Genomic DNA, 25,366 nt, shown 5'->3' with positions numbered 1-25,366 from the left:
GGAACACGGGCTCTAGGCATGTGAGCTTCAGTAGTTGTGGCTCGTGTTCTCTAAAGCACAGGCTTAGTAGTTGTGGCACACGGGCTTAGTTGCTCCGCGGCATGTGGGATCTTCCCGGACCAGGGCTCGAACCCGTGTCCCCTGCATTGGCAGGAGGATTCTCAACCACTGCACCACCAGGGAAGCCCTGAACTATATGTCTAGATACAGACTAATCTCCAAGATACATTGTTTTGTGAAAAGACCTAGGTCCAGGACAGTGTGTATAGAATGCTACCATTTGGCTACAGTATCTGTTTGTATTCTTACGCAGGCCTGGAATATCTCTGCAAAGGATACACAAATGCCTGGGGAGAATGGCTGTCTCCAGGGAGGGGCACTATGGGATTAGATAGAGATCAAAGATCAGGGGGAAACACATATCATATATATTTTCACATATATCATTTTAAACTCTGTATCTCTGACCATTTTTAAAAACTGTTTAATCTTTTTATTTAAAAAGAAGAATTTAGTGTGTATAAATTTAGAAGCTTTGTGTCTCTCCTTGATGCTTTCCTTTACAATTTTTGCGCTGCTTAGAAAAATACCACTGTTGTACTTTCCAACACAGCATGCCTATTTCAAAATTAATAATTAAATTTTCAATGTTTCTGCTATGCAGAAGAATGTATGTCTTCTCCCTAACCAGCACATTTATTGGATATAAACTCAGAGCTTATGACAGATGAAGATGAGTTTATAAGAAATTGGTACAAGCACTATGGTAAACAGTATGGAGGTTCCTTAAAAAATTAAAAACAGAACTACCATAGGATCCAGCAATTCTACTTCTGAGTATTTATCTGAATAAACCAAATACACTAATTTGAAAACGTATATGCATCCCTATGTTCATTGCAGCATTATTTACAATAGCCAAGATATGGAAGCAACCTAAGTGTCCATCAACAGATGAATGGATAAAGAAGATGGGGTATATATACACAATAGAATATTCCTCAATCATAGAAATACTGAAATCTTGCCATCTGCGACAGCATGGGTGGACCTGGCGGGTAGTATGCTAAGTGAAATAAGTCAGAGAAAGAGAAATACCATATGATTTCACTTATATGTGAAATCTAAAAAACAAAACAAAGGAACAACTTACAAAACAGAAATAGACTCACAAATACAAAGAACGAATTGGTGTTTGCCAGAGGGGAGGGGTGTTGGGGGGATGTGTGAAATAGGTGAAGGGGACTAAGAGGTATAAACTACCAGTTATAAAGTAAATAAGTCACAGGGATGTAAAGTGCAGCACAGAAAATATAGTCAATAATATTGTAATAGGGCTTCCCTGGTGGCACAGTAGTTGGGAGTCCGCCTGCTGATGCAGGGGACACAGGTTTGTGCCCCGGTCCGGGAGGATCCCACATGCCGCGGAGCGGCTGGGCCCGTGAGCCATGGCCGCTGAGCCTGCGTGTCCGGAGCCTGTGCTCCGCAACGGGAGAGGCCACAACAGTGAGAGGCCCGCGTACCGCAAAAAAATAATAATATTTTAATAACTTTGTATGGTGACAGATGGTAATCAGACTTACTACGGTGATCATTTCATAATGTATTAAAAATTTAATTACTATGTTGTACACCTAAAACTAATATGATATTGTAAGTCAGTTATACTCCAGTAAATAATTTTTTTAAAGAAATAAGAAAATGGGTCTATTGAAAACACAGCAATGAATTTAATATCACGAGGAATTCCTTGCCTCTCCCTTCCATTGTCTGTAAAATTTTGGAAGGAGGCTCCGCGACGGCTTTTCTATTTGAAGAATGCTGCAGAGTGGTGGTGAAGAGTGTGTTGGTGGAGAGGAAGTTGGTGACCTCCGTGACTTACTTCATTGTAAAGTGGGTTGTTGGTTCCTTCCTTCACTGTGCTTTGCTTCTTCTCATCCCCAATTTCAATGATCACAACTGGGTCGATGTTCTCACCCACCAGCTGGCGGGCCTCAGTGATGTTTATGGCAATCTACAACACAAAGCAGCATGTACACACTCTGGGTCTGGCTGTTCATTCACACAAGAAGAGCTGGGGGAGGCTTGGTAGGAAGAGCTCATCACTTACTTGGTAATTTTGGGATCTGACCTCCCCATCGTGGATCTTAGTCAACAGTTTTGATCTATTGAAAGAAAGTTTAACATATTTGTTTCATTAAGTAAGAACCTACCTTAGATCCATAAGCCATGAAAATATTTTCCCAGGTATTTCCACATGCTTTTATTTATATCACATATTCTCTCTCCACCTCTGGAGGAGATAAGTATAGATGGACACATGACTTAACCTCTCTATGACTCAGTTTTCCCATCCTAAAATTGGCACTAATAATAGCCCTTAACACAAGGAGTGATTGCTACAATTAAAAGATGTAAGGCTTATAAAGGTTTAACCCAGTTCCTGGCAAGACTAAATGTCAATTCTTACTGTGAGTATGACTATCAGTATCATTTATTTTTTATTCTACAGAATGAGAAACTGAGATGCCTCAGCAAATCAGTGGCAGAGCTGGGTCTAAATAAGCATCTCCCTAATCTGCTGTCTGATCCTATCCAGAGGACCAATTTGCCATTTCTGGTAAATATAGCAATTCTGAGTTTCGTGATTGCTTTTGAAAAAAAAAAAAATTGGTAAAAAAGAAAATTGCAAAGAATGACCAAGATGTCATCTGAGCGAGATTTCACATTCCAGGGGATTTCATTTATCAGGACTGTCATGAGTAATTGAAAACAGATGTACAACACCTGGGCATCTAGAAATTGGATAATAACATAAAGAGGTGAAGAATCCCTGTTGCCACAGAAGCAGCAATGGGTGGGATATAAACTGAGCTCGAGTTCCTATTGAATTTTATTCTCTTGCCTTCTAGCAACACTGCCGCATTTGACTTCCTTCCATTTCTGCTGATTATAATTGAGTCCAGTAGAGAACAGAGTAAACTAGTAAAAGTCTCAAGGCTTTGGAGTCAGGCCGATCTGAATTAGAATATTTGTTTTCCCCAATTTTGTGATATTAACCTTAATTTCTTCATCTAAAAATAGAAATAACAATTTCTACCGCATAGGGTTGCTTTTAGGATTAAAAGAAATATTGCACGTAGGAAAGGGTAGATATCAAAGGGTATCTGTTCATCAATAAAACGGCAAACCTGTACTGACCATTTACCATGTGAAAGCTCTGTGCTAGTCTCAGAGGAAAAACAAACATGAACAAGCCATCATCTTGGTCCTTACAGAGCTAGCAAGCTATCCAAGGGAGAGAGGACCAAAGCAGATAAAGGGAGAACTATTAAGTGTAAGACATGTCGTAGAAAAAAATGTGATAGAACTTCAGAGAAGAGAGAAATTTGTGAGAGCCGAAGTAAGCAACAAAGACATCACTACAGAGGTCAGATTTGAATTGGACATTAGTAGGTGGGTAGAATTTTAACTGATGGAGGATGCACTGGCCAGGAGAAAGAAAAAGGCTCGTACTTCTTCCTTCTCTTTCTCCTGCCTTCCTCCACTAGTTCTATGCTATTATCTTAGCGAAATAAATGGCAAAGGATCTGTTAAAGGATATTAAAAAATAACTGAAGTCCTGATTCTGGGGTTTGGGGGAGTGGTAGCTGTCATGGTGCCGTGTAGGGGGGAGACATTGCAGTGAGTACGAACGTACAAACTTCACATCTTCTTTTAAGGGTCAAGCACTGAGCTATCACCTTTTCTGACTTCCATCTGTCTCCCGACCCCTGCCCCCCTCCCCATACACACATACACTGTGTACCATCCTGTCACAGCCCAGTAATACCAACTTAGGATGTGCCACACAAGGAAGCACTAATTTGCCCTACTGATAATAACAACTCTGAGTGGAAAAGGAAGGGATGGCATGAGGAATTATCATTAGTAAGAAATTGACATAAACAGATATGGTAGACTAAAAGCATTGATAGCCCCAATTATTGGCTTCCTTGTATCCAGGATTTTTACCCTGTAACTTGTAGCCTCCTCTTGCTGTGACATGGGCTAGACTTGTGACTTGCATTGGTCAACAGAATGCAGCAGAAATGACTTTTGCCAATTCCAAGCCTGGGCTCAAGAGATCTTGTGTACTTCCACTTTCTCTCCTGGAACCCTGCCATCACCACCATTGGAATAAGCTTGGAATAGCCTGCTGGAGGATCTAATACCGTATAGAGGAGAGGCCAGTGGTCCCAGGTAAAGCAATACTGGACCAGCCCACCACCAACCAACAGTCAAACTAAAATCAGCAGAACTGCCAAATGACAACAGACACATCAGTCATATACCTGTGACTACGTGGAACCAGTAAAACTATCCAAACTAACGCATGATAAGTGCTCATATTAAGCCACTGAGCTTAGGGGTTATTGGTTACACACCTATAGCTAACTGATACAACAAATTGCACGCAGAAGGCCAGTTTGTTCTGACTCTTTGTTGGGTAGTATAAGAACCACTTTCTCATTTGGGACAAACACAAAGCCAAGACATCTAGCATCTTGATGAATTAAAGAGCAGGTGAGGGACAGCACCTGATTCTGTCTCCTGTTGCTGCTGTCATTCCTGAACAATGAGGGACATGAGTACCTTAACTCAGGAAATTTAAGACGTTGGTAGAGCTGGGACCCTGGCCAGCACTGCCACAGAGAAAGTAGAGGAGACAAAACACTCAGTCTTCCTGCCTCAGACCTTCAGCTCCTGTAGACGGTGACTAGGTGTTATTCTCTGTTCTCCCAGAGCCTGCAGGAGTACCTGGCAGAGGGGAGGTGCTAGCAAATGTGTGCTGATTGCCCGTATCAATACTGTACCTTCTCTTTGGAGGAGCTGAGGGGACAGGAGAGGTGGAAGCATTGTCAGAAATCAAATCTCCTCCCAGGCCTTCCTGGTGAGAAAGCCCCTCCTGTGGTGCTTCTGCTTCTCCTTGACCATCTAGAAAAGCAAACAAAAGGGACAGATCTATTAAATATGACACACCGTGGCAATATGAGCCTCAACTCTGTGTCCAGGCTATGCCAGTCACCGTAAGGTGTACAAGGACTGGTCAAAGACAGTCCTTGACCGCATGGACCTTAACATCTTATTGGCAGAAAAGCCAGACACATACTATGTCTCTTCTGTTTCCAAAAAAGAGAGGGAGTAGATTTGTATGACTGGTATTGTGGAATTATGGATTATAAATTTAAAGATATGCTTTCGGGGTTTCCCTGGTGGCACAGTGGTTGAGAGTCCGCCAGCCGATGCAGGGGACACGGGTTCGTGCCCTGGTCCGGGAAGATCCCACATGCCGCGGAGCAGCTGGGCCCATGAGCCATGGCCGCTGAGCCTGCGTGTCCGGAGCCTGTGCTCCGCATCGGGAGAGGCCACAACAGTGAGAGGCCCGCGCACCGCGATGAAGAGTGGCCCCCGCTCGCCACAACTAGAGAAAGCCCTCGCACAGAAACGAAGACCCAATGCAGCCAAAAAGAAAATAAATAAATAAACTTTAAAAAATAAAAGAATGAGGAGCAACTCTTAGGGAATCAGGTTTACAGTGATCATTCTTAGGTACCTTATACATGCCAGAAACTGGGCTAGGTTAGATGTTCAGGATGGAGGAATTAACAAAACGTGGACCCCTCCCTCTAGGGGTTTACGTGCTGGAGGGTGAGACAGGCCTGCAGGCAGTCAGCTAAAGCATCATCCATAGCTAACTCATTCATTCATTCATTCATTCATTCTGTTCTCTCCAATCTACTCACCAAGGAGCTCCACTGCAACCTACTTTAAAAAAAAAAAATCATGCTTCTCTTTTGAAAACCCCTCCATGGCTTTCCACTGCACTTAGAATAAATCCGAAGTGCACACGCAACTCTAATTCCCTGTCCTACCTGGCTGCAATCTCCTCCTCCTGGCCTACCTGCCCCCCGGCCCTACCCTCAGTGCTTTCTAGTCACACAGGCTGGCTTCCATCCCTTCTAACAAGCTCTCTCCTGCTTGGAGTCTTTCTTCACAGGCAGCCCTCTGCCTGAGCTGCTCTCCCTGCCCACCCATCGGGGGCTCACCCTCGATGCTGTAACTTAAATATTACCCCCCCACTCAGGGAGCCCCTCTCAGACCACACTAAAAGAGATCCCCCAATAGTCTCCATGTAAGCACATTGTCTATTTTCTTTACAGCACTTTTCTCCACTTGTAATGCAGTTACCACATCAGGGTCCCCATGGATAACAGATGGCCCATCCACAGCAGAAAGACTTGAGGACTTTTTACAAAGGCGTGGGTGTAGGAAAACCACAAAGGGTTGTACAGCTATCTTTGGCTATGGCAGCCAAGCTGATACCACGTGGAGGCCCCCAAAATGAGGAGAGAGAACAGTTACCAGAAAGTGGTAGGAGAGGAAGTCGGGTCTAGTCGGCTTTCCTAGGTGGAGGGGCACCCATCCTCCAGTTGAGGGACACATCCAACCACTGGGTCCTGACCTCACACTCCTTCCTCCCCCAGACCTCCTTCTGGGGTACCCCCTTGGGGAAGGGACCTGGGTTGTGCATCCATAGAGGTCAGCCTCCTGGGACAGAGAAGAGGTAGACAAGGGTGGAAGATAGATCTGGAGGGGCAAACGGAAGAATCCTCCACAGGGCTGTCTTCCCTCTAAACTATCCAATGTCACCACTACATACCCAGAACCGAGCACAGGACCCTAGGCTCAGCAGACATTCTATTAATATTTGTTAAATAAATGAATGAATGATGATCATGGGAGGTACCCAACAACTACTCTTTGGGTAGCTAATTAATGGATGCGTCAGGATCATTGGAATTTTAGGAAATTAAGGCATAGCCATTAAGTCTCAAAATACACAGATGTAAGAGCCACAGACTTTGAGAATCTCTAAACATTTCACCCAGAAAAGTCCTAACTTCCCAAGTCAGGCCAAGAAGCAAAGACCAACTTGCACTAAGTTCTGTAGACTTTGTTTTCGCTGTCTCCCACAGGGTCAGCCCATGGCCAGTAGGATGGATGCTATTTACTTTTAGGAGGGCCCTGACTCCTCTCCGCCCTGTTTGCTCTGTGGGCTGAAGACTCTAATTCAACATTGTGAAAATGACTCTACTACCCAAAGCAATCTACAGATTCAATGCAATCCCTATCAAACTACCACTGGCATTTTTCACAGAACTAGAACAAAAAATTTCACAATTTGTATGGAAACACAAAAGACCCCGAATAGCCAAAGCAATCTTGAGAATGAAAAACGGAGCTGGAGGAATCAGGCTCCCTGACTTCAGACTATACTACAAAGCTACAATAATCAAGACAGTATGGTACTGGCACAAAAACAGAAATACAGATCAATGGAACAGGATAGAAAGCCCAGAGATAAACCCATGCACATATGGTCACCTTATCTTTGATAAAGGAAGCAGGAATGTACAGTGGAGAAAGGACAGCCTCTTCAATAAGTGGTACTGGGAAAACTGGACAGGTACATGTAAAAGTATGAAATTAGATCACTCCCTAACACCATACACAAAAATAAGCTCAAAATAGATTAAAGACCTAAAGGTAAGGCCAGAAACTGTCAAACTCTTAGAGGAAAACATAGGCAGAACACTCTATGACATAAATCACAGCAAGATCCTTTTTGACCCACCTCCCAGAGAAATGGAAATAAAAACAAAAATAAACAAATGGGACCTAATGAAACTTCAAAGCTTTTGCACAGCAAAGGAAACCATAAACAAGACCAAAAGACAACCCTCAGAATGGGAGAAAACATTTGCAAATGAAGCAACTGACAAAGGACTAATCTCCAAAATTTACAAGCAGCTCATGCAGCTCAATAACAAAAAAAAAAACAACCCAATCCAAAAATGGGAAGAAGATCTAAATAGACATTTCTCCAAAGAAGATATACAGACTGCCAGCAAACACATGAAAGAATGCTCAACATCATTAATCATTAGAGGAATGCAAATCAAAACTACAATGAGATATCATCTCACACCAGTCAGAATGGCCATCATCAAAAAATCCAGAAACAATAAATGCTGGAGAGGGTGTGGAGAAAAGGGAATACTCTTGCACTGCTGGTGGGAATGTGAATTGGTACAGCCACTATGGAGAACAGTATGGAGGTTCCTTAAAAACTAAAAATAGAACTACCATATGACCCAGTAATCCCACTACTGGGCATATACCCTGAGAAAACCATAATTCAAAAAGAGTCATGTACCAAAATGTTCATTGCAGCTCTATTTACAATAGCCCAGAGATGGAAACAACCTACGTGTCCATCATCGGATGAATGGATAAAGAAGATGTGGCACATATATACAATGGAATATTACTCAGCCATAAAAAGAAACGAAATTGAGCTATTTGTAATGAGGTGGGTAGACCTAGAGTCTGTCATACAGAATGAAATAAGTCAGAAAGAGAAAGACAAATACTGTATGCTAACACATATATATGGAATTTAAGAAAAAAAAATGTCATGAAGAACCTAGGGGTGAAACAGGAATAAAGACACAGACTTACTAGAGAATGGACTTGAGGATATGGGGAGGGGGAAGGGTAAACTGTGACAAAGTGAGAGAGTGGCATGGACATATATACACTACCAAACGTAAAATAGATAGCTAGTGGGAAGCAGCCGCATAGCACAGGGTGATCAGCCCGGTGCTTTGTGACCATCTAGAGGGGTGGGATAGGGAGGGTGGGAGGGAGGGAGACGCAAGAGAGATGGGAACATATGTATATGTATAACTGATTCACTTTGTTATAAAGCAGAAACTAACACACCACTGTAAAGCAATTATACTCCAATAAAGATGTAAAAAAGGCTTCCGGGAAGACGGCGGAAGAGTAAGACACGGAGATCACCTTCCTCCCCACAAATACACCAGAAATACATCTACACGTGGAACAACTCCTACAGAATACCTACTGAACGCTGACAGAAGACCTCAGACCTCCCAAAAGGCAAGAAACACCCCACGTACCCGGGTAGGGCGCAAGAAAAAAGAATAAACAGAGACAAAAGAATAGGGACGGCACCTGCACCACTGGGAGGGACCTGTGAAGGAGAAAAGGTTTCCACAGACTAGGAAGTCCCTTCGCGGGTGGAGACTGCGGGTGGCGGAGGGGGAATGCTTCAGAACCGCGGAGGAGAGCACAGCCACAGGGGTGCAGAGGACAAAGCGGAGAGATTCCCGCACAGAGGATCAGGGCCGACTGGCACTCACCAGCCCGAGAGGCTTGTCTGCTCACCCGCTGGGGCGGGCGGGGCTGCGAGCTGCTGAGGCTCGGGCTTTGGTTGGAGTGCCGGGAGAGGACTGGGGTTGGTGGCGTGAACACAGCCTGAAGGGGTTAGTGCGCCACGGCTGGCCGGGAGGGAGTCCGGGAAAAAGTCTGGACCTGCCGAAGAGGCAAGAGACTTTTTCTTCCCTCTTTGTTTCCTGGTGCGCGAGGAGAGGGGATTAAGAGCGCTGCTTAAAGGAGCTCCAGAGACGGGCCGAGCCGCGGCTAAAAGCGCAGACCCCAGAGACGGGCATGAGACGCTAAGGCTGCTGCTGCCGCCACCAAGGGGCCTGTGTGCGAGCACAGATCACTCTCCGCAACCCCTTCCGGGGAGCCTGTGCAGGCCGCCACTGCCAGGGTCCCGGGATCCAGGGACAACTTCCTCAGGAGAACGCACGGCGCGCCTCAGGCTGCTGCAACGTCACGCTGGCCTCTGCCGCTGCAGGCGCGCCCCGCACTCCGTGCCCCGCCCCCCACCCCCGGCCTGAGTGAGCCGGAGCGCCCGAATCAGCGGCTCCTTTAACCCCGCCCTCTCTGAGCGAAGAACAGACGCCCTCCAGCGACCTACACGCAGAGGCGGGGCCAAATCCAAAGCTGAGCCCCGGGAGCTGTGAGAACAAAGAAGAGAAAGGGAAATCCATCGCAGCAGCCTCAGGAGCAGTGGATTAAAGCTCCACAATCAACTTGATGTACCTGCATCTGTGGAATACATGAATAGACAACAAATCATCCCAAATTGAGGAGGTGGACTTTGAGAGCAAGATTTATGATTTTTTTCCTTTTCCTCTTTTTGTGAGTGTGTATGTGTATGCTTCTGTGTGAGATTTTGTCTGTATAGCTTTGCTTCCACCATTTGTCCTAGGGTTCTATCCGTCCGTTTGTTGTTGTTGTTGTTTTAATTTTTTTCTTTTTTCTCTTAATAATTATTTTTTATTTTAATAACTTTATTATATTTTATCTTACTTTACTTTATCTTCTTTCTCTTTTTCCTTCCTTCCCTCCTTCCTTCCTTCCTCCCTCCCTCCTTTCTTTCTTTCTTTCTACTTCTACTAATTCTTTCTTTCTACTTTTTCTCCCTTTTATTCTGAGCCGTGTGGATGAAAGGCTCTTGGTGCTGCAGCCAGGACTCAGTGCTGTGCCTCTGAGGTGGGAGAGCCAACTTCAGGACACTGGTCCACAAGAGACCTCCCAGCTCCACATAATATCAAACGGCAAAAATCTTCCAGAGATCTCCATCTCAACACCAGCACCCAGCTTCACTCAACGACCAGCAAGGTACAGTGTTGGATATCCTATGCCAAACAACTAGCAAGACAGGAACACAACCCCACCCATTAGCAGAGAGGCTGCCTAAAATCATAATAAGTCCACAGACACCCCAAAACACACCACCAGACGTGGACCTGCCCACCAGAAACACAAGATCCAGCCTCATCGGCCAGAACACAGGCACTAGTCCCCTCCACCAGGAAGACTACACAACCCACTGAACCAACCTTAGCCACTGGGGACAGACACCAAAAACAACGGGAACTACGAACCTGCAGCCTGCAAAAAGGAGACCCCAAACACAGTAAGATAAGCAAAATGAGAAGACAGAAAAACACACAGCAGATGAAGGAGCAAGATAAAAACCCACCAGACCTAACAAATGTAGAGGAAATAGGCAGTCTACCTGAAAAAGAATTCAGAATAATGATAGTAAAGATGATCCAAAATCTTGGAAATAGAATAGACAAAATGCAAGAAACATTTAACAAGGACCTAGAAGAACTAAAGATGAAACAAACAACGATGAACAACACAATAAATGAAATGAAAAAGACTCTAGATGGGATCAATAGCAGAATAACTGAGGCAGAAGAAAGGATAAGTGACCTGGAAGATAAAATAGTGGAAATAACTACTGCAGAGCAGAATAAAGAAAAAAGAATGAAAAGAACTGAGGACAGTCTCAGAGACCTCTGGGACAACATTAAACGCACCAACATTCGAATTATAGGGGTTCCAGAAGAAGAAGAGAAAAAGAAAGGGACTGAGAAAATATTTGAAGAGAGTATAGTTGAAAACTTCCCTAATATGGGAAAGGAAATAGTTAATCAAGTCCAGGAAGCACAGAGAGGCCTATACAGGATAAATCCAAGGAGAAACACACCAAGACACATATTAATCCAACTGTCAAAAATTAAATACAAAGAAAACATATTAAAAGCATCAAGGGAAAAATAACACACAAGGGAATCCCCATAAGGTTAATAGCTGATCTTTCAGCAGAAACTCTGCAAGCCAGAAGGGACTGGCAGGACATATTTAAAGTGATGAAGGAGAAAAACCTGCAACCAAGATTACTCTACCCACCAAGAATCTCATTCAGATTTGATGGAGAAATTAAAACCTTTACAGACAAGCAAAAGCTGAGAGAGTTCAGCACCACCAAACCAGCTTTACAACAACTGCTAAAGGAACTTCTCTAGGCAAGAAACACAAGAGGAGGAAAAGACCTACAATAACGAACCCAAAACAATTAAGAAAATGGGAATAGGAACATACATATCGATAATTACCTTAAATGTAAATGGACTAAATGCTCCCACCAAAAGACACAGATGGGCTGAATGGATACAAAAACAAGACCCATATATTTGCTGTCTACAAGAGACCCACTTCAGACCTAGAGACACATACAGACTGAAAGTAAGGGGATGGAAAAAGATATTTCATGCAAATGGAAACCAAAAGAAAGCTGGAGTAGCTATTCTCATATCAGACAAAATAGACTTTAAAATAAAGACTATTAGAAGAGACAAAGAAGGACACTACATAATGATCAAGGGATTGATCCAAGAAGAAGATATAACAATTGTAAATATTTATGCACCCAACATAGGAGCACCTCAATACATAAGGCAAATACTAACAGCCATAAAAGGGGAAATCGACAGTAACATATTCATAGTAGGGGACTTTAACACCCCACATTCACCAGTGGACAGATCATCCAAAATGAAAATAAATAAGGAAACACAAGCTTTAAATGATACATTAAACAAGATGGACTTAATTGATATTTATAGGACATTCCATCCAAAAACAACAGAATACACATTTTTCTCAAGTGCTCATGGAACATTCTCCAGGATAGATCATATATTGGGTCACAAATCAAGCCTTGGAAAATTTAAGAAAATTGAAATTGTATCAAGTATCTTTTCCAACCACAATGCTATGAGACTAGATATCAATTACAGGAAAAGATCTGTAAAAAATACAAACACATGGAGGCTAAACAATACACTACTTAATAACGAAGTGATCACTGAAGAAATCAAAGAGGAAATAAAAAAATACCTAGAAACAAATGACAATGGAGACTAACCAAAATCTATGGGATGCAGCAAAAGCAGTTCTAAGAGGGAAGTTTATAGCAATACAATCCTACCTTAAGAAACAGGAAACATCTCGAATAAACAACCTAACCTTGCACCTAAAGCAATTAGAGAAAGAACAAAAAACCCCCAAAGTTAGCAGAAGGAAAGAAATCATAAAAATCAGATCAGAAATAAATGAAACAGAAATGAAGGAAACGATAGCAAAGATCAATAAAACTAAAAGCTGGTTCTTTGAGAAGATAAACAAAATTGATAAACCATTAGCCAGACTCATCAAGAAAAAAAGGGAAAAGACTCAAATCAATAGAATTGGACATGAAAAAGAAGTAACAACTGACACTGCAGAAATACAAAAGATCATGAGAGATTACTACAAGCAACTCTATGCCAATAAAATGGACAACCTGGAAGAAATGGACAAATTCTTAGAAATGCACAACCTGCCAAGACTGAACCAGGAAGAAATAGAAAATATGAACAGACCAATCACAAGCACTGAAATTGAAACTGTGATTAAAAATCTTCCAACAAACAAAAGCCCAGGACCAGATGGCTTCACAGGCGAATTCTATCAAACATTTAGAGAAGAGCTAACACCTATCCTTCTCAAACTCTTACAAAATATAGCAGAGGGAGGAACACTCCCAAACTCATTCTACGAAGCCACCACCACCCTGATACCAAAACCAGACAAGGATGTCACAAAGAAAGAAAACTACAGGCCAATATTACTGATGAACATAGATGCAAAAATCCTCAACAAAATACTAGCAAACAGAATCCAACAGCACATAAACAGATCATACACCATGATCAAGTGGGGTTTATTCCAGGAATGCAAGGATTCTTCAATATACGCAAATCAATCAACGTGATACACCATATTAACAAACTGAAGGAGAAAAAACATATGATCATCTCAATAGATGCAGAGAAAGCTTTCGACAAAATTCAACACCCATTTATGATAAAAACCCTGCAGAAAGTAGGCATAGAGGGAACTTTCCTCAAAGGCCATATACGACAAACCCACAGCCAACATCATCCACAATGGTGAAGAACTGAAAGCATTTCCACTAAGATCAGGAACAAGACAAGGTTGCCCACTCTCACCACTATTATTCAACATAGTTTTGGAAGTTTTAGCTACAGCAATCAGAGAAGGAAAGGAAATAAAAGGAATCCAAATCAGAAAAGAAGAAGTAAAGCTGTCACTGTTTGCAGATGACATGATACTATACATAGAGAATCCTAAAGATGCCACCAGAAAACTACTAGAGCTAATCAATGAATTTGGTAAAGTAGCAGGATACAAAATTAATGCACAGAAATCTCTGGCATTCCTATACACTAATGATGAAAAATCTGAAAGTGAAATCAAGAAAACACTCCCATTTACCATTGCAACAAAAAGAATAAAATATCTAGGAATAAACCTACCTAAGGAGACAAAAGACCTGTATGCAGAAAATTATAAGACACTGATGAAAGAAATTAAAGATGATACAAATAGATGGAGAGATACACCATGTTCTTGGATTGGAAGAATCAACATTGTGAAAATGACTCTACTACCCAAAGCAATCTACAGATTCAGTGCAATCCCTATCAAACTACCACTGGCATTTTTCACAGAACTAGAACAAAAAATTTCACAATTTGCATGGAAACACAAAAGACCCCGAATAGCCAAAGCAATCTTGAGAATGAAAAACGGAGCTGGAGGAATCAGGCTCCCTGACTTCAGACTATACTACAAAGCTACAATAATCAAGACAGTATGGTACTGGCACAAAAACAGAAAGATCAGTGGAACAGGATAGAAAGCCCAGAGATAAACCCACGCACATATGGTCACCTTATCTTTGATAAAAGAGGCAGGAATGTACAGTGAAGAAAGGACAGCCTCTTCAATAAGTGGTACTGGGAAAACTGGACAGGTACATGTAAAAGTATGAGGTTAGATCACTCCCTAACACCATACACAAAAATAAGCTCAAAATGGATTAAAGACCTAAAGGTAAGGCCAGAAACTGTCAAACTCTTAGAGGAAAACATAGGCAGAACACTCTATGACATAAATCACAGCAAGATCCTTTCTGACCCATCTCCTAGAGTAATGGAAATAAAAACAAAAATAAACAAATGGGACCTAATGAAACTTCAAAGCTTTTGCACAGCAAAGGAAACCATAAACAAGACCAAAAGACAACCCTCAGAATGGGAGAAAACATTTGCAAATGAAGCAACTGACAAAGGACTAATCTCCAAAATTTACAAGCAGCTCATGCAGCTCAATAACAAAAAAACAAACAACCCAATCCAAAAATGGGAAGAAGACCTAAATAGACATTTCTCCAAAGAAGATATACAGACTGCCAACAAACACATGAAAGAATGCTCAACATCGTTAATCATTAGAGGAATGCAAATCAAAACTACAAAGAGATATCATCTCACACCAGTCAGAATGGCCATCATCAAAAAATCCAGAAACAATAAATGCTGGAGAGGGTGTGGAGAAAAGGGAACACTCTTGCACTGTTGGTGGGAATGTGAATTGGTACAGCCACTGTGGAGAACAGTATGGAGGTTCCTTAAAAAACTAAAAATAGAACTACCATATGACCCAGCAATCCCACTACTGGGCACATACCCTGAGAAAACCATAATTCAAAAAGAGTCATGTACCAAAATGTTCATTGCAGCTCTATTTACAATAGCCCAGAGATGGAAACAACCTAAGTGTCCATCATTGGTTGAATGGATAAAGAAGATGTGGCACATATATACAATGGAATATTACTCAGCTATAAAAAGAAATGAAATTGAGCTATTTGTAATGAGGTGGATGGACCTAGAGTCTGTCATACAGAGTGAAGTAAGTCAGAAAGAGAGAGACAAATACCGTATGCTAACACATACATATGGAATTTAAGGGAAAAAATGTCAAGAAGAACCTAGGGGTAAGACAGTAATAAAGACACAGACCTACTAGAGAATGGACTTGAGGATATGGGGAGGGGGAAGGGTAAACTGTGACAAAGTGAGAGAGTGGCATGGACATATATACACTACCAAACGTAAGGTGGATAGCTAGTGGGAAGCAGCCACATAGCACAGGGAGATCAGCTCGGTGCTTTGTGACCGCCTGGAGGGGTGGGATGGGGAGGGTGGGAGGGAGGGAGACGCAAGAGGGAAGAGAGATGGGAACGTATGTATATGTATAACTGATTCACTTTGTTATAAAGCAGAAACTAACACACCATTGTAAAGCAATTATACTTCAATAAAGATGTTAAATAAAAAAAAAAATGAGCCCTGGGGAGCCAGCTCCTCTGAAACGCCTATGGTCGGCTGCCCTAAATCTCCACCAGCTTGTTCCTTCCCTGTTGCAGTCAGTAAGGGCTCCTAACTGGAGGCTGACCCATGGGGTAGGAAAGCCTGGGCTCTGGTGTAAGACTGACCTAGCCTCAGAAGCCAGCTTCTGCACCTATTGGTTGTGTGACTTTTAGCAAACACTTATCCTCTCTGAACCTCTTATAAAACAGGGGCAAAGGAAACTACATTTCAGAGTCATGAATGATGTATGTCAAGTAAAAAACAGCCGGGGCTTATTCAATGTGTCATAGATATTATTTTTCATAAGGTCCTTGAAGGAAGGAACTGTGTCTTATTCAAGCTTGTATCTGCAGGACCTACTGCAGGGTCATAATTTCAAGGACACCAGGAAAGACCCCAGAGTCTTTTCTACCCAATCCCTGATACCTTCAACTTGAGTGAATAGACAAGTACTTCTATTAAGCTTTAAGCCTTGTCTCCACCTAAAATGTAATGCCTCTCCTGTCCCATCCAAGAATGACTTGATCGTTACCATCAACACTTTAATATGAATGAGTCTCTGTATTTTCCCATTGTAAGGTTAGGTTTTCCCTGAGGGTGAGGAGTGAAGCTTGGTGGAGGCCAGGTTGCAGGGCACCTGCAGGGTACGCGGTGAAGGGTGAAGGACGCACCCCTCCAAGGAGACGAGAGGGGTGAAAATAAAGCAGACTGACTGTACCATTTTGGTTTAGAAATGGTCCAGAAAGCTAGCCTTGAACCAGTTGCTGTCACGACCACCCAACGTAAGTTTCCAGACACCACCCCAGACCTGTCCATTGGAATCAGTTGATCATATTTGATTCAATACACATGAGTGTCTCCCTGATATGGGGCCTGGCCTCCACTGGCACAGGTCACACTGTAACTTGGAGCTTTGCTCCTCTGGAGAAGGAATCGCCCATTCTAAGCGCAGAAAGTCTGAGAGCCTGGATTTATCAATATATCCCAATGCCATTGCTTCCTGGCTCTGCACCTCCCACCCTCAAGGCTGGCTTCATGGGTCTGTGCAGCCCTGTAGGGTCCTGTGATCAGAAGGAACTCATTGCCCTTGGCCTAATGCTCTGCAGTCACCATCCAGATATTCTTAATAAGTTCTTAACAATGGCTTTGCATTTTCATTTTTCACTGAGCCCTGCAATTCTGCAGCTGGTCTTTTCCACACTTTACTTACTCTCTCTGCATCTCTGTAACCTCATTTGTGAAACTGGGATAGGCACACCTTCTGGTAGGATGACGGAGGGGTTAAATGGGACAGTATATGTAAAGCCTCCCCCAGAGCAGCTGCTACCCTCCCTCTGATTTTCAAAATCTCACTTGCTTCTCCCCATGATCGTGTGGTCAGCTCAGTAGCCCACGTCATGCCCACTTAACAAAGGGAGAAGCTGGGACTTGGAGCTGCTGAGTGACTTATCCTGGGCCACAGAGCAAATCAGAACAGAAATGGGAGCTTGAACCCTGTCACTGCCTCCTTGGGGGGAATCCTTCCGGGGTCCAGCAGGTGTCCACCCACCCTTGTTTGGCCAAGGGACCAGATGACCAGTGGCGCAGCGGGGGATCACTTTGGGCCTGCACTTGGGGTTGGCAGGGTCTGAAGACCCAGAAGGCAGCACAGTTCCCACCTCACTCCTCGGAGAATGAATCCCATTCTCAGCCAAGGGGGGGGTCAACCCTGGAGACCTGCAGGCCCCAGGGTGGTAGTCCCTCCCTACCCCTCAAAAGACTCACCTTGGGCACCCTTGTTGGCTAGGATTAACCCCTTCTCTGCTTTCTTCTTCTTCTTCAGCTTCAGCCCAAACATCTCCTTTCTGAAAAAAAAAAGAAAAATTAAAAAATACAGTGATAATTACTTTGACTCATTCAGACATGTTAAGAGAAAATACACACACACACACACACACACACACACACACACACACACACACACAGTGAGTTCTTCTTCTGGAACCTGACCATCCTCCTAAACCACCCAGGATGGGCATCAAAAGACAAGTATCAGGATGACCCAACATGCTCTCCAGACTCTTACAGAAACCACAAAACCCCCTCCTAAACAGAAATCCTGAGGTCCACCTAGAACCACAACAAAATTAATAACACTAGCTGTTTTCGTCTCCATTTCTCTTTACTCAGCTGTGCCAGGCATTCAAAACAAATGATATCATTTAATCGTCACAGAAACCCTCTCCTATCCATCTTGCAGATGAGGGGTCAAGGCCCAGAGAGGGTAAGTAAAGTTTCCAAGGTCACACAGCTCTTAAGTATCAGAGCTACCCCTGGAACCAGGCCTGTCTGATTTTAGAGCCCAGGCTCTAACCACAGGGTCACCTGAGCAGAATGAACACCCTCTCCACAGCTGAGCTCCAAACCATTTCTAAGGTCAAGAGGCTCTGGGATTTACTAAGGTCACTCCACAAGTGCACAGCTCAGCTGACATGTAGTATATGCCCAGAATGTTAGCTATTATTATTATTAGCCACGAGCAGGAAGCTGTTTGGGGGCCTCCTCCTCAGCCCTGGAAAAGGGCCCAGTCTGTTGTTTCTAACACCAGGAGCATCCCGACCCTCTGCCAGCCTGCTGAGAGAATCCATTTCTGGAGCTGCGCGGAAGGATGGAAGGTCAGAAAAAGTTCTGGCTTTGAGTCGGGCAGGCTGATGGGGTGGCCTTTGGAGACGGGAAGAAGAGGAACAGGGACGGAATGGAGGAGAAGGGAGGCGAGAGCAGCAAAGGCTCGGACCCTCTCAGCGAGCATCCTGCAGTCCTGAGCAATGTGAGGACAGTGGCAGAACAACTGAAGTTTTCCATTTTCTTACATATTTAGGACTCAAGAGTGCATGGACTGCAGTGGCCAAGATCAGGGCCTCCACAGCCAGACTGCCTGGGTGCTAATCCCAGCACCATCTCTGCGACCTTGAACGGGTCACTTAACCTCTCAAAACTCCAGGGTCCTCATGTGTAAATGAGATAACAAATGTAAAGCATTTAGCCCAGTACCTGAAACATACTAGTTGCTCAATAAATGTTAGCTATTCTTGTTATTATTTGAAGGGATAAGGTTAGAACTAATGAGAGGAAGCTACTAGGAGACATATGTCCCCTCCATTCACTTATTTATTTATTTCCTTATTTGTTTATTTATTCTTTTCATGTCCTGCCTTGATCCAGATGAGGAATTAAGGAGCCTTCCTCACTGATGCTGCCTGAACAGTGGAATGCACTGCACTGGGTGTAAGTGAGTTCCCAGTTCCTGGAGATGTGCAAGCAGAGACCTAAGGACCACTGGTAAAAGATGTTGTAGAGAGGACAAACATCAAAGGCAGGGGGCACTGGCCTAGGGGACTCCGGGGGTCCTTTGAGATCCTGAAATACAGTAGAATGATGGAAAGAATGGGTTCTGAATTTATAAGCAGCTCATGCAGTTCAATAACAAAAAAACAAAAAACCCAATCCCAAAATGGGCAGAAGACCTAAATAGACATTTCTCCAAAGAAGATATACAGACTGCCAACAAACACATGAAAGAATGCTCAACATCATTAATCATTAGAGAAATACAAATCAAAACTACAATGAGATATCATCTCACACCAGTCAGAACGGCCATCATCAAAAAATCTAGAAACAATAAACGCTGGAGAGGGTGTGGAGAAAAGGGAACCCTCTTGCACTGTTGGTGGGAATGTAAATTGATACAGCCACTATGGAGAACAGTATGGACATTCACTAAAAAACTAAAAATAGAACTACCATATGACCCAGCAATCCCACTACTGGGCACATATCCTGAGAAAACCATAGTTCAAAAAGACATATGTACCCCAATGTTCATTGCAGCACTATTTACAATAGCCAGGACATGGAAACAACCTAAATGTCCATCGACAGATGAATGGATAGAGGAGATGTGGTACACATATACAATGGAATATTACACAGCCATAAAAAGAAATGAAATTGAGCTATTTGTAATGAGGTGGATGGACCTAGAGTCTGTCATACAGAGTGAAGTAAGTCAGAAAGAGAAAGACAAATACCGTATGCTAACACATATACATGGAATTTAAGAAAATAATGTCATGAAGAACCTAGGGATAAGACAGGAATAAAGACACAGACCTACTAAAGAATGGACTTGAGGATACGGGGAGGGGGAAGGTTAAGCTGGGACAAAGTGAGAGAGTGGCATGGACATATATGCACTACCAAATGTAAAATAGATAGCTAGTGGGAAGCAGCTGCATAGCACAGGGAGATCAGCTCAGTGCTTTGTGACTGCCTGGAAGGGTGGGATAGGGAGGGTGGGACGGAGGAGACGCAAGAGGGAAGAGATATGGGAACATATGTATATGTATAACTGATTCACTTTGTTATAAAGCAGAAACTAACACACCATTGTAAAGCAATTACACTCCAATAAAGATGTAAAAAAAAAAAAAAAAAAAGAATGGGTTCTGGAACCACCCAGACATGGTTGGATTGGGTAAGTCACAGCACTTCTCTGAGCCAGTTTCCACCTGAGTACAATGGAGATAAATGACACGGTACATACTTTACAGGATTGTTGTAAGAATATAATGAGGTAAGTAAGCAAAGCACCTAGGACAAAGCAAAGCTGTGATAACAACATGCTTCTAAGTCTCCCAGGAATCTCAAATACACAAAGGAAATTCCCTTTTTTTCTGAAATTTCTTAAAGGAAATTTCCAATAATAGTTTTTGCTTTCCTGTTTTCAAAGGAGAGTTACCATGCAGAGAGTCCAGGCCAGTCCCGTCCAGACCCTGAATTACCACTGTGGTCCCCAAGGGCTCCCTGCTGTGATCATTTCACAGAGTCAGAATCTGATGTTCCTGGGAAATTGGCAAGCAGGCTCGACAGAGTACTTGAGAAGACTGAGTAACTTCCATCTGGAAACAGGAAGTTGCTACCAGTAAATGACAGTAGCTACCGGAGGGAGACTTAACACTCCTTTAGGAAGCTGACAGTTCATCACGGATGGCCTCAGCATTCCGAGCCCTCCCACAGGGCAGTGACTGAGGCATGGGGCATGCCACAGGCTACTGTCGTGGGCACGGGAGGAGGGAGAGATGCGCCACCTCTCAGAGTCAGGCACCCCTGCCCCTCCAAAACCAAGAGCTCCTAACCCTGCTGTCCATTAAACCCACCTAAGGAGTTTAAAATATACCAGTGTCCGGAACCACCTTCAGAGATTTTTAATTAATTTGGGAGAAGAACCAGTTCTCAGGAGGTCTGCTCTAGACACAGCTCAGACCCCATACAGAGGAAGCCAGAAACCTTCCAGTAATGCCCGAAGAATTTACAACCAGCTCTGCTCTCTGGGTGGATTGATGTTTGTTTCACAAACACACAAGGTTGTTTGCTTGAAACTCTGAGTCAGTTATCAAGGGCACTCCCAGCATGACTCCCAGTGTGAAAAGATTTCTTGATGAAAATTGATTTCTTCTCCTCAGCCCCGTGACATCCACAGTAGAGAGGGCACAGCTCGCCAGCCCTGAAAGATCTTGCCACTGGCAGATTGCACAGCCCAGGGTAAATTGGAGACACAAGACTCAGCTCAGGGCCCTGCTTGAAGCCACCTGTTAGCTCCAGAATTGGGGGCTGCATGCTTAAATCAGATGAACATGTTTCATTCTCACACAACACAGTATTTCTTATCAAATCCACAGGGTGATGTTAAAAAAGGAAACAATGCTCATACAATGTAAAACATGCTATAAAGTATTACAATGTTGATGACGAGAAAACATGCTACAATATTCCCCTGAGTGAGTTTTGAAGGTTTTAAACATGCTTTGACACTCAGCAAGTGCCAGGAATACCATGTTACATACATAAGCTCCTAGGATCCCCACCACGTACCACGAGGAGGATGCTATTATTATCCACTTTTACAAACAAGAGTTTGTCGGGGTTCCCAGCCAATATTTTGGGATCAACCAGTAAAGCAGGAAGACTTACCTGGTAAGTCTTCAAGGCAGCTGCCATCGTACCGGCCCCCCTCTCCAGTTTGCCGAGGATTCCGGCATGGGAACCTCCTGCCCCACTTCAAAGAAAGGATGGAACTCTCCAGTTTAGGGTCTACTGAATCTCCTCCCAGGGCCACCCCAAGATAAGTCAAGAGACACACAGCAACCCCCATACCACCCTGGTCTCCTCAGGGCGAAAGCTACCACAACTCCGATATCTACATCCAAACAGCGAGAGCATTCAACAGTGCGCATGTTTAACTTGCTTCCGCACGTCTGTTCGAGGCGGCGTTGCTTTACGTTGAGCCCAGGGCTCGCACTGCCAAGGAGGCAGCCAGCCTGGCACACAGAAAGAGGAGCCCGGCAACTGGAGTTTGGGTCTCATCAATGACACTTTCTAGCTATGCCACTGCAGCTGGCCACAGGACTTCTCGGAGCTCCAGGCTCCTCTTCTGCAGGAAGTGGTGGTAAAGTTAACACTGCTTTTCTCACTGGGATATTGTGTATGTCACCTCATTGAACCCTCATGCTGAACTGCTCTAAGCTCTACAAATAGCAACTTTACTGTCATGTCCACGGCTCAGGGGAGCCGAGATCAGGAAATCGCTCACAACCATGGTCACCTTGTGGTTTTCCTCTTGTGTCACCAGATTCCCCTTCTGGAATCACCTTTTCTACCTTCAGTGCAGAAGAGAAGCAGCTCAGGCCAAGAGGCCAAACACTAAGTTAATTGTATCAATGGATGTGACCAGTACTGGCCCCTGCTACTCTCCTTCGCAGATAAGAAGACTCAGGTCACCTCTGCACCTCACCCTCCAGTTCCACTCATAACATCCAGTGTGGGGAAAAAAAAAAAAAACACTTTGGGGCTTCCCTGGTGGCACAGTGGTTAATAATCCACCTGCCAATGCAGGGGAGATGGGTTCGAGTCCCGGTCCGGGAAGATCCCACATACCGCGGAGCAACAAAGCCCGTGCACCACAACTACTGAGCCTGCGCTCTAGAGCCCGTGAGCCACAACTACTAAAGCCTACATGCCACAACTACTGAAGCCTACGCACCTAGAGCCCGTGCTCCGCAACAAGAGAAGCCACCGCAATGAGAAGCCCGCGCACTGCAACAAAGAGTAGCCCCTGCTCACCACAACTAGAGAAAGCCAGCACGCAGCAACCAAGACCCAACACAGCCAAAATAGATAGATAAATAAAAAATTTATATTAAAAAAAAAAACCACTTTGATTTGTGAATTTCTTTATATGGGAACTCTTTAAAACTTTAAAATATATATATTTAATAAAATTCCTTTATCAGAAGAATGGATTTGCAGGTAATCAAGTCTATCCTAAAAAACAAAACAAAATCAAGCCTTATCACCATGTTGAGGTTATCCAGAGAGCCTTGGGTAAATTTCCCACTGCCTGCTAGGAAATACCTTCTTGGGTATATGCTATCTGTGTACTCATCTTACTTCTAGGACTGACATATATTTATTAAAGGCAAACCAGCAAACATAGAAACAGCCATAATGTGGGCTTTGACAGAAGATTGTTAAAATATAAATCTATGCGACATCTTGCCTTGTCAAGACTCCGAAACTTTTTTTCCTCTCTGCCCGTGATCGTCCCATTACTGCTCTCCTGATCATATCCGTTTACTTAGGGCAATGATGGTCAACTTCGGCTGTACATCAGATTCACGTGAGGGAGCATTCTAAAACTATCTCCCACACTACGGCCAGATCCCATCCCAAAGAGTATGAGTTCATTGGTCAGCACCGGGGCCAAGCTGCAGTAGTTTTTTAAGTTCCCCAGGTGATTCTAAAGTGCAGCAGGGTTGCAAACCCCTGTGGCTAAGTAATCAGTGCCAATGAGCTGTGTTCTCAAAGACAAAGTTCATATATATATATATTTGTGTGTGTGTGTGTGTGTGTGTGTGTGTGTGTGTGTGGTACACGGGCCTCTCACTGTTGTGGCCTCTCCCGTTGCGGAGCACAGGCTCTGGACGCGCAGGCTCAGTGGCCATGGCTCACGGGCCCAGCCGCTCCCCGGCATGTGGGATCTTCCCAGACTGGGGCATGAACCCGTGTCCCCTGCATCGGCAGGTCTCTAAGAACAAACAGAAGGGCTCCCAGCAGCCTGGACAGCAACAGAGTCCAGCTCAGTAATAAGAAAAAGAGCAACCGGTCTCACCTTGACCAGTGAAGGCTCCTGACCTTGCCCAGAAATACTCACGATAACTAACTTCTTAGTCTCAAGGCAGGTCAGCAGGGTAGGAGGTGCAGCATCCAGCGCTGGTCTTTGGGAGGAGAAAGTCTACCCTCTAGAATGGAGAGGGTCTCGGGCACGAGGCTGTCTCCTCCAGACGGGCAGATATCTCCCAGGAAATGCCCTTTCTGCTGTGTCTGCCCGGCAGCTCCCTATCTCTGTTTGAAATCCAGAGCCCAAGACTGGTCTGCAAACACAGCAGCTCAGAGCAGATCCTGAGAGGAGGGGCCTCCAGGGTGTTTTATTCCAAGTCAGGTAGCCACAGGTAGGTCAAGGCTCAAAGAAACTCCAGCTCCAGACAGTGCCAAAGCCCTGGATACCTTCTAGCTACCGTCCAGCCATCAAAGTTGGATTTTTAATTATTTCACCATCCCCTACTCATTTGCAGTAATGAATATGTTTTCACTTTACTTGGGGCCAGTTCTAGATACTTTTACAAGTATTATCCTATTTAAGTCCCACATCAGCCCTCAGAGGTAGGTATTATCACTGTGCCCAATGTACAGATGGTGAAACTGAGCCACAGAGGGGCTGGTAAGTGCTGGGATTTGAACCAAGGCCACCTGCCCTCAGAGCCTGTGCTCTCAGGCCCTCCAGCCTGCTCTCTGTGGCATTTCATTGGGACTTGTAGTCTGAGGTTATTTCAAAGACGTCAAGTTTAGAAAGGAGACAAATAAAAAGAAGGCATTTTGGTGGATCAGATGCTTCAGAAGTCATTGCCTGGAGTGGGTTGAATAGTGGCTGCCCAAAATATACACATTTGGGAAACTGTGAATGTGCCCTTATTTGCAAAAAAGAGTCTTTGCAAATGTAATTAAGTTAAAGATCTCAGGATGAGATCATTCTGGATTACATGAGTGGGTGTTAAACCCAAAGGCAAGTGTTCTTACAAGAAACAGAAAAGAAGACACACAGAGAAGGCCATGTGAAGACAGAGGCAGAGATCGGAATGATGTGACCACAAGCCGAGAAATGCCTGGAGCCACCAGAAGCTGGAAGAGGCAAGGAAGGATTCTCTCCCAGA

General features: G+C 44.0%; 1 protein-coding gene across 1 annotated transcript in view; it reads right to left on the bottom strand.

The window, feature by feature from the left end:
* FER1L6 (fer-1 like family member 6) overlaps positions 1-25,366 on the bottom strand; it is a 179,428-nt gene that overhangs the window by 116,771 nt on the left and 37,291 nt on the right. The window contains exons 2-5 of the mRNA XM_032610333.1: positions 17,823-17,902; positions 4,857-4,977; positions 2,111-2,165; positions 1,883-2,014 (exon numbers count right to left, since the gene is read on the bottom strand). Coding sequence (XP_032466224.1) covers positions 1,883-2,014; positions 2,111-2,165; positions 4,857-4,977; positions 17,823-17,895 — 381 coding nt within the window. The 5' untranslated portion in view covers positions 17,896-17,902. The remainder of the gene's footprint in view (positions 1-1,882; positions 2,015-2,110; positions 2,166-4,856; positions 4,978-17,822; positions 17,903-25,366) is intronic.

The sequence above is a fragment of the Phocoena sinus genome, chromosome 17 (genome assembly GCF_008692025.1).
Source record: "Phocoena sinus isolate mPhoSin1 chromosome 17, mPhoSin1.pri, whole genome shotgun sequence".
NCBI classification, from domain to species: domain Eukaryota; kingdom Metazoa; phylum Chordata; class Mammalia; order Artiodactyla; family Phocoenidae; genus Phocoena; species Phocoena sinus.
The sequence above is the reverse complement of the archived record's forward strand: the minus strand, read 5'-3'. Positions and strand labels throughout refer to the sequence as shown.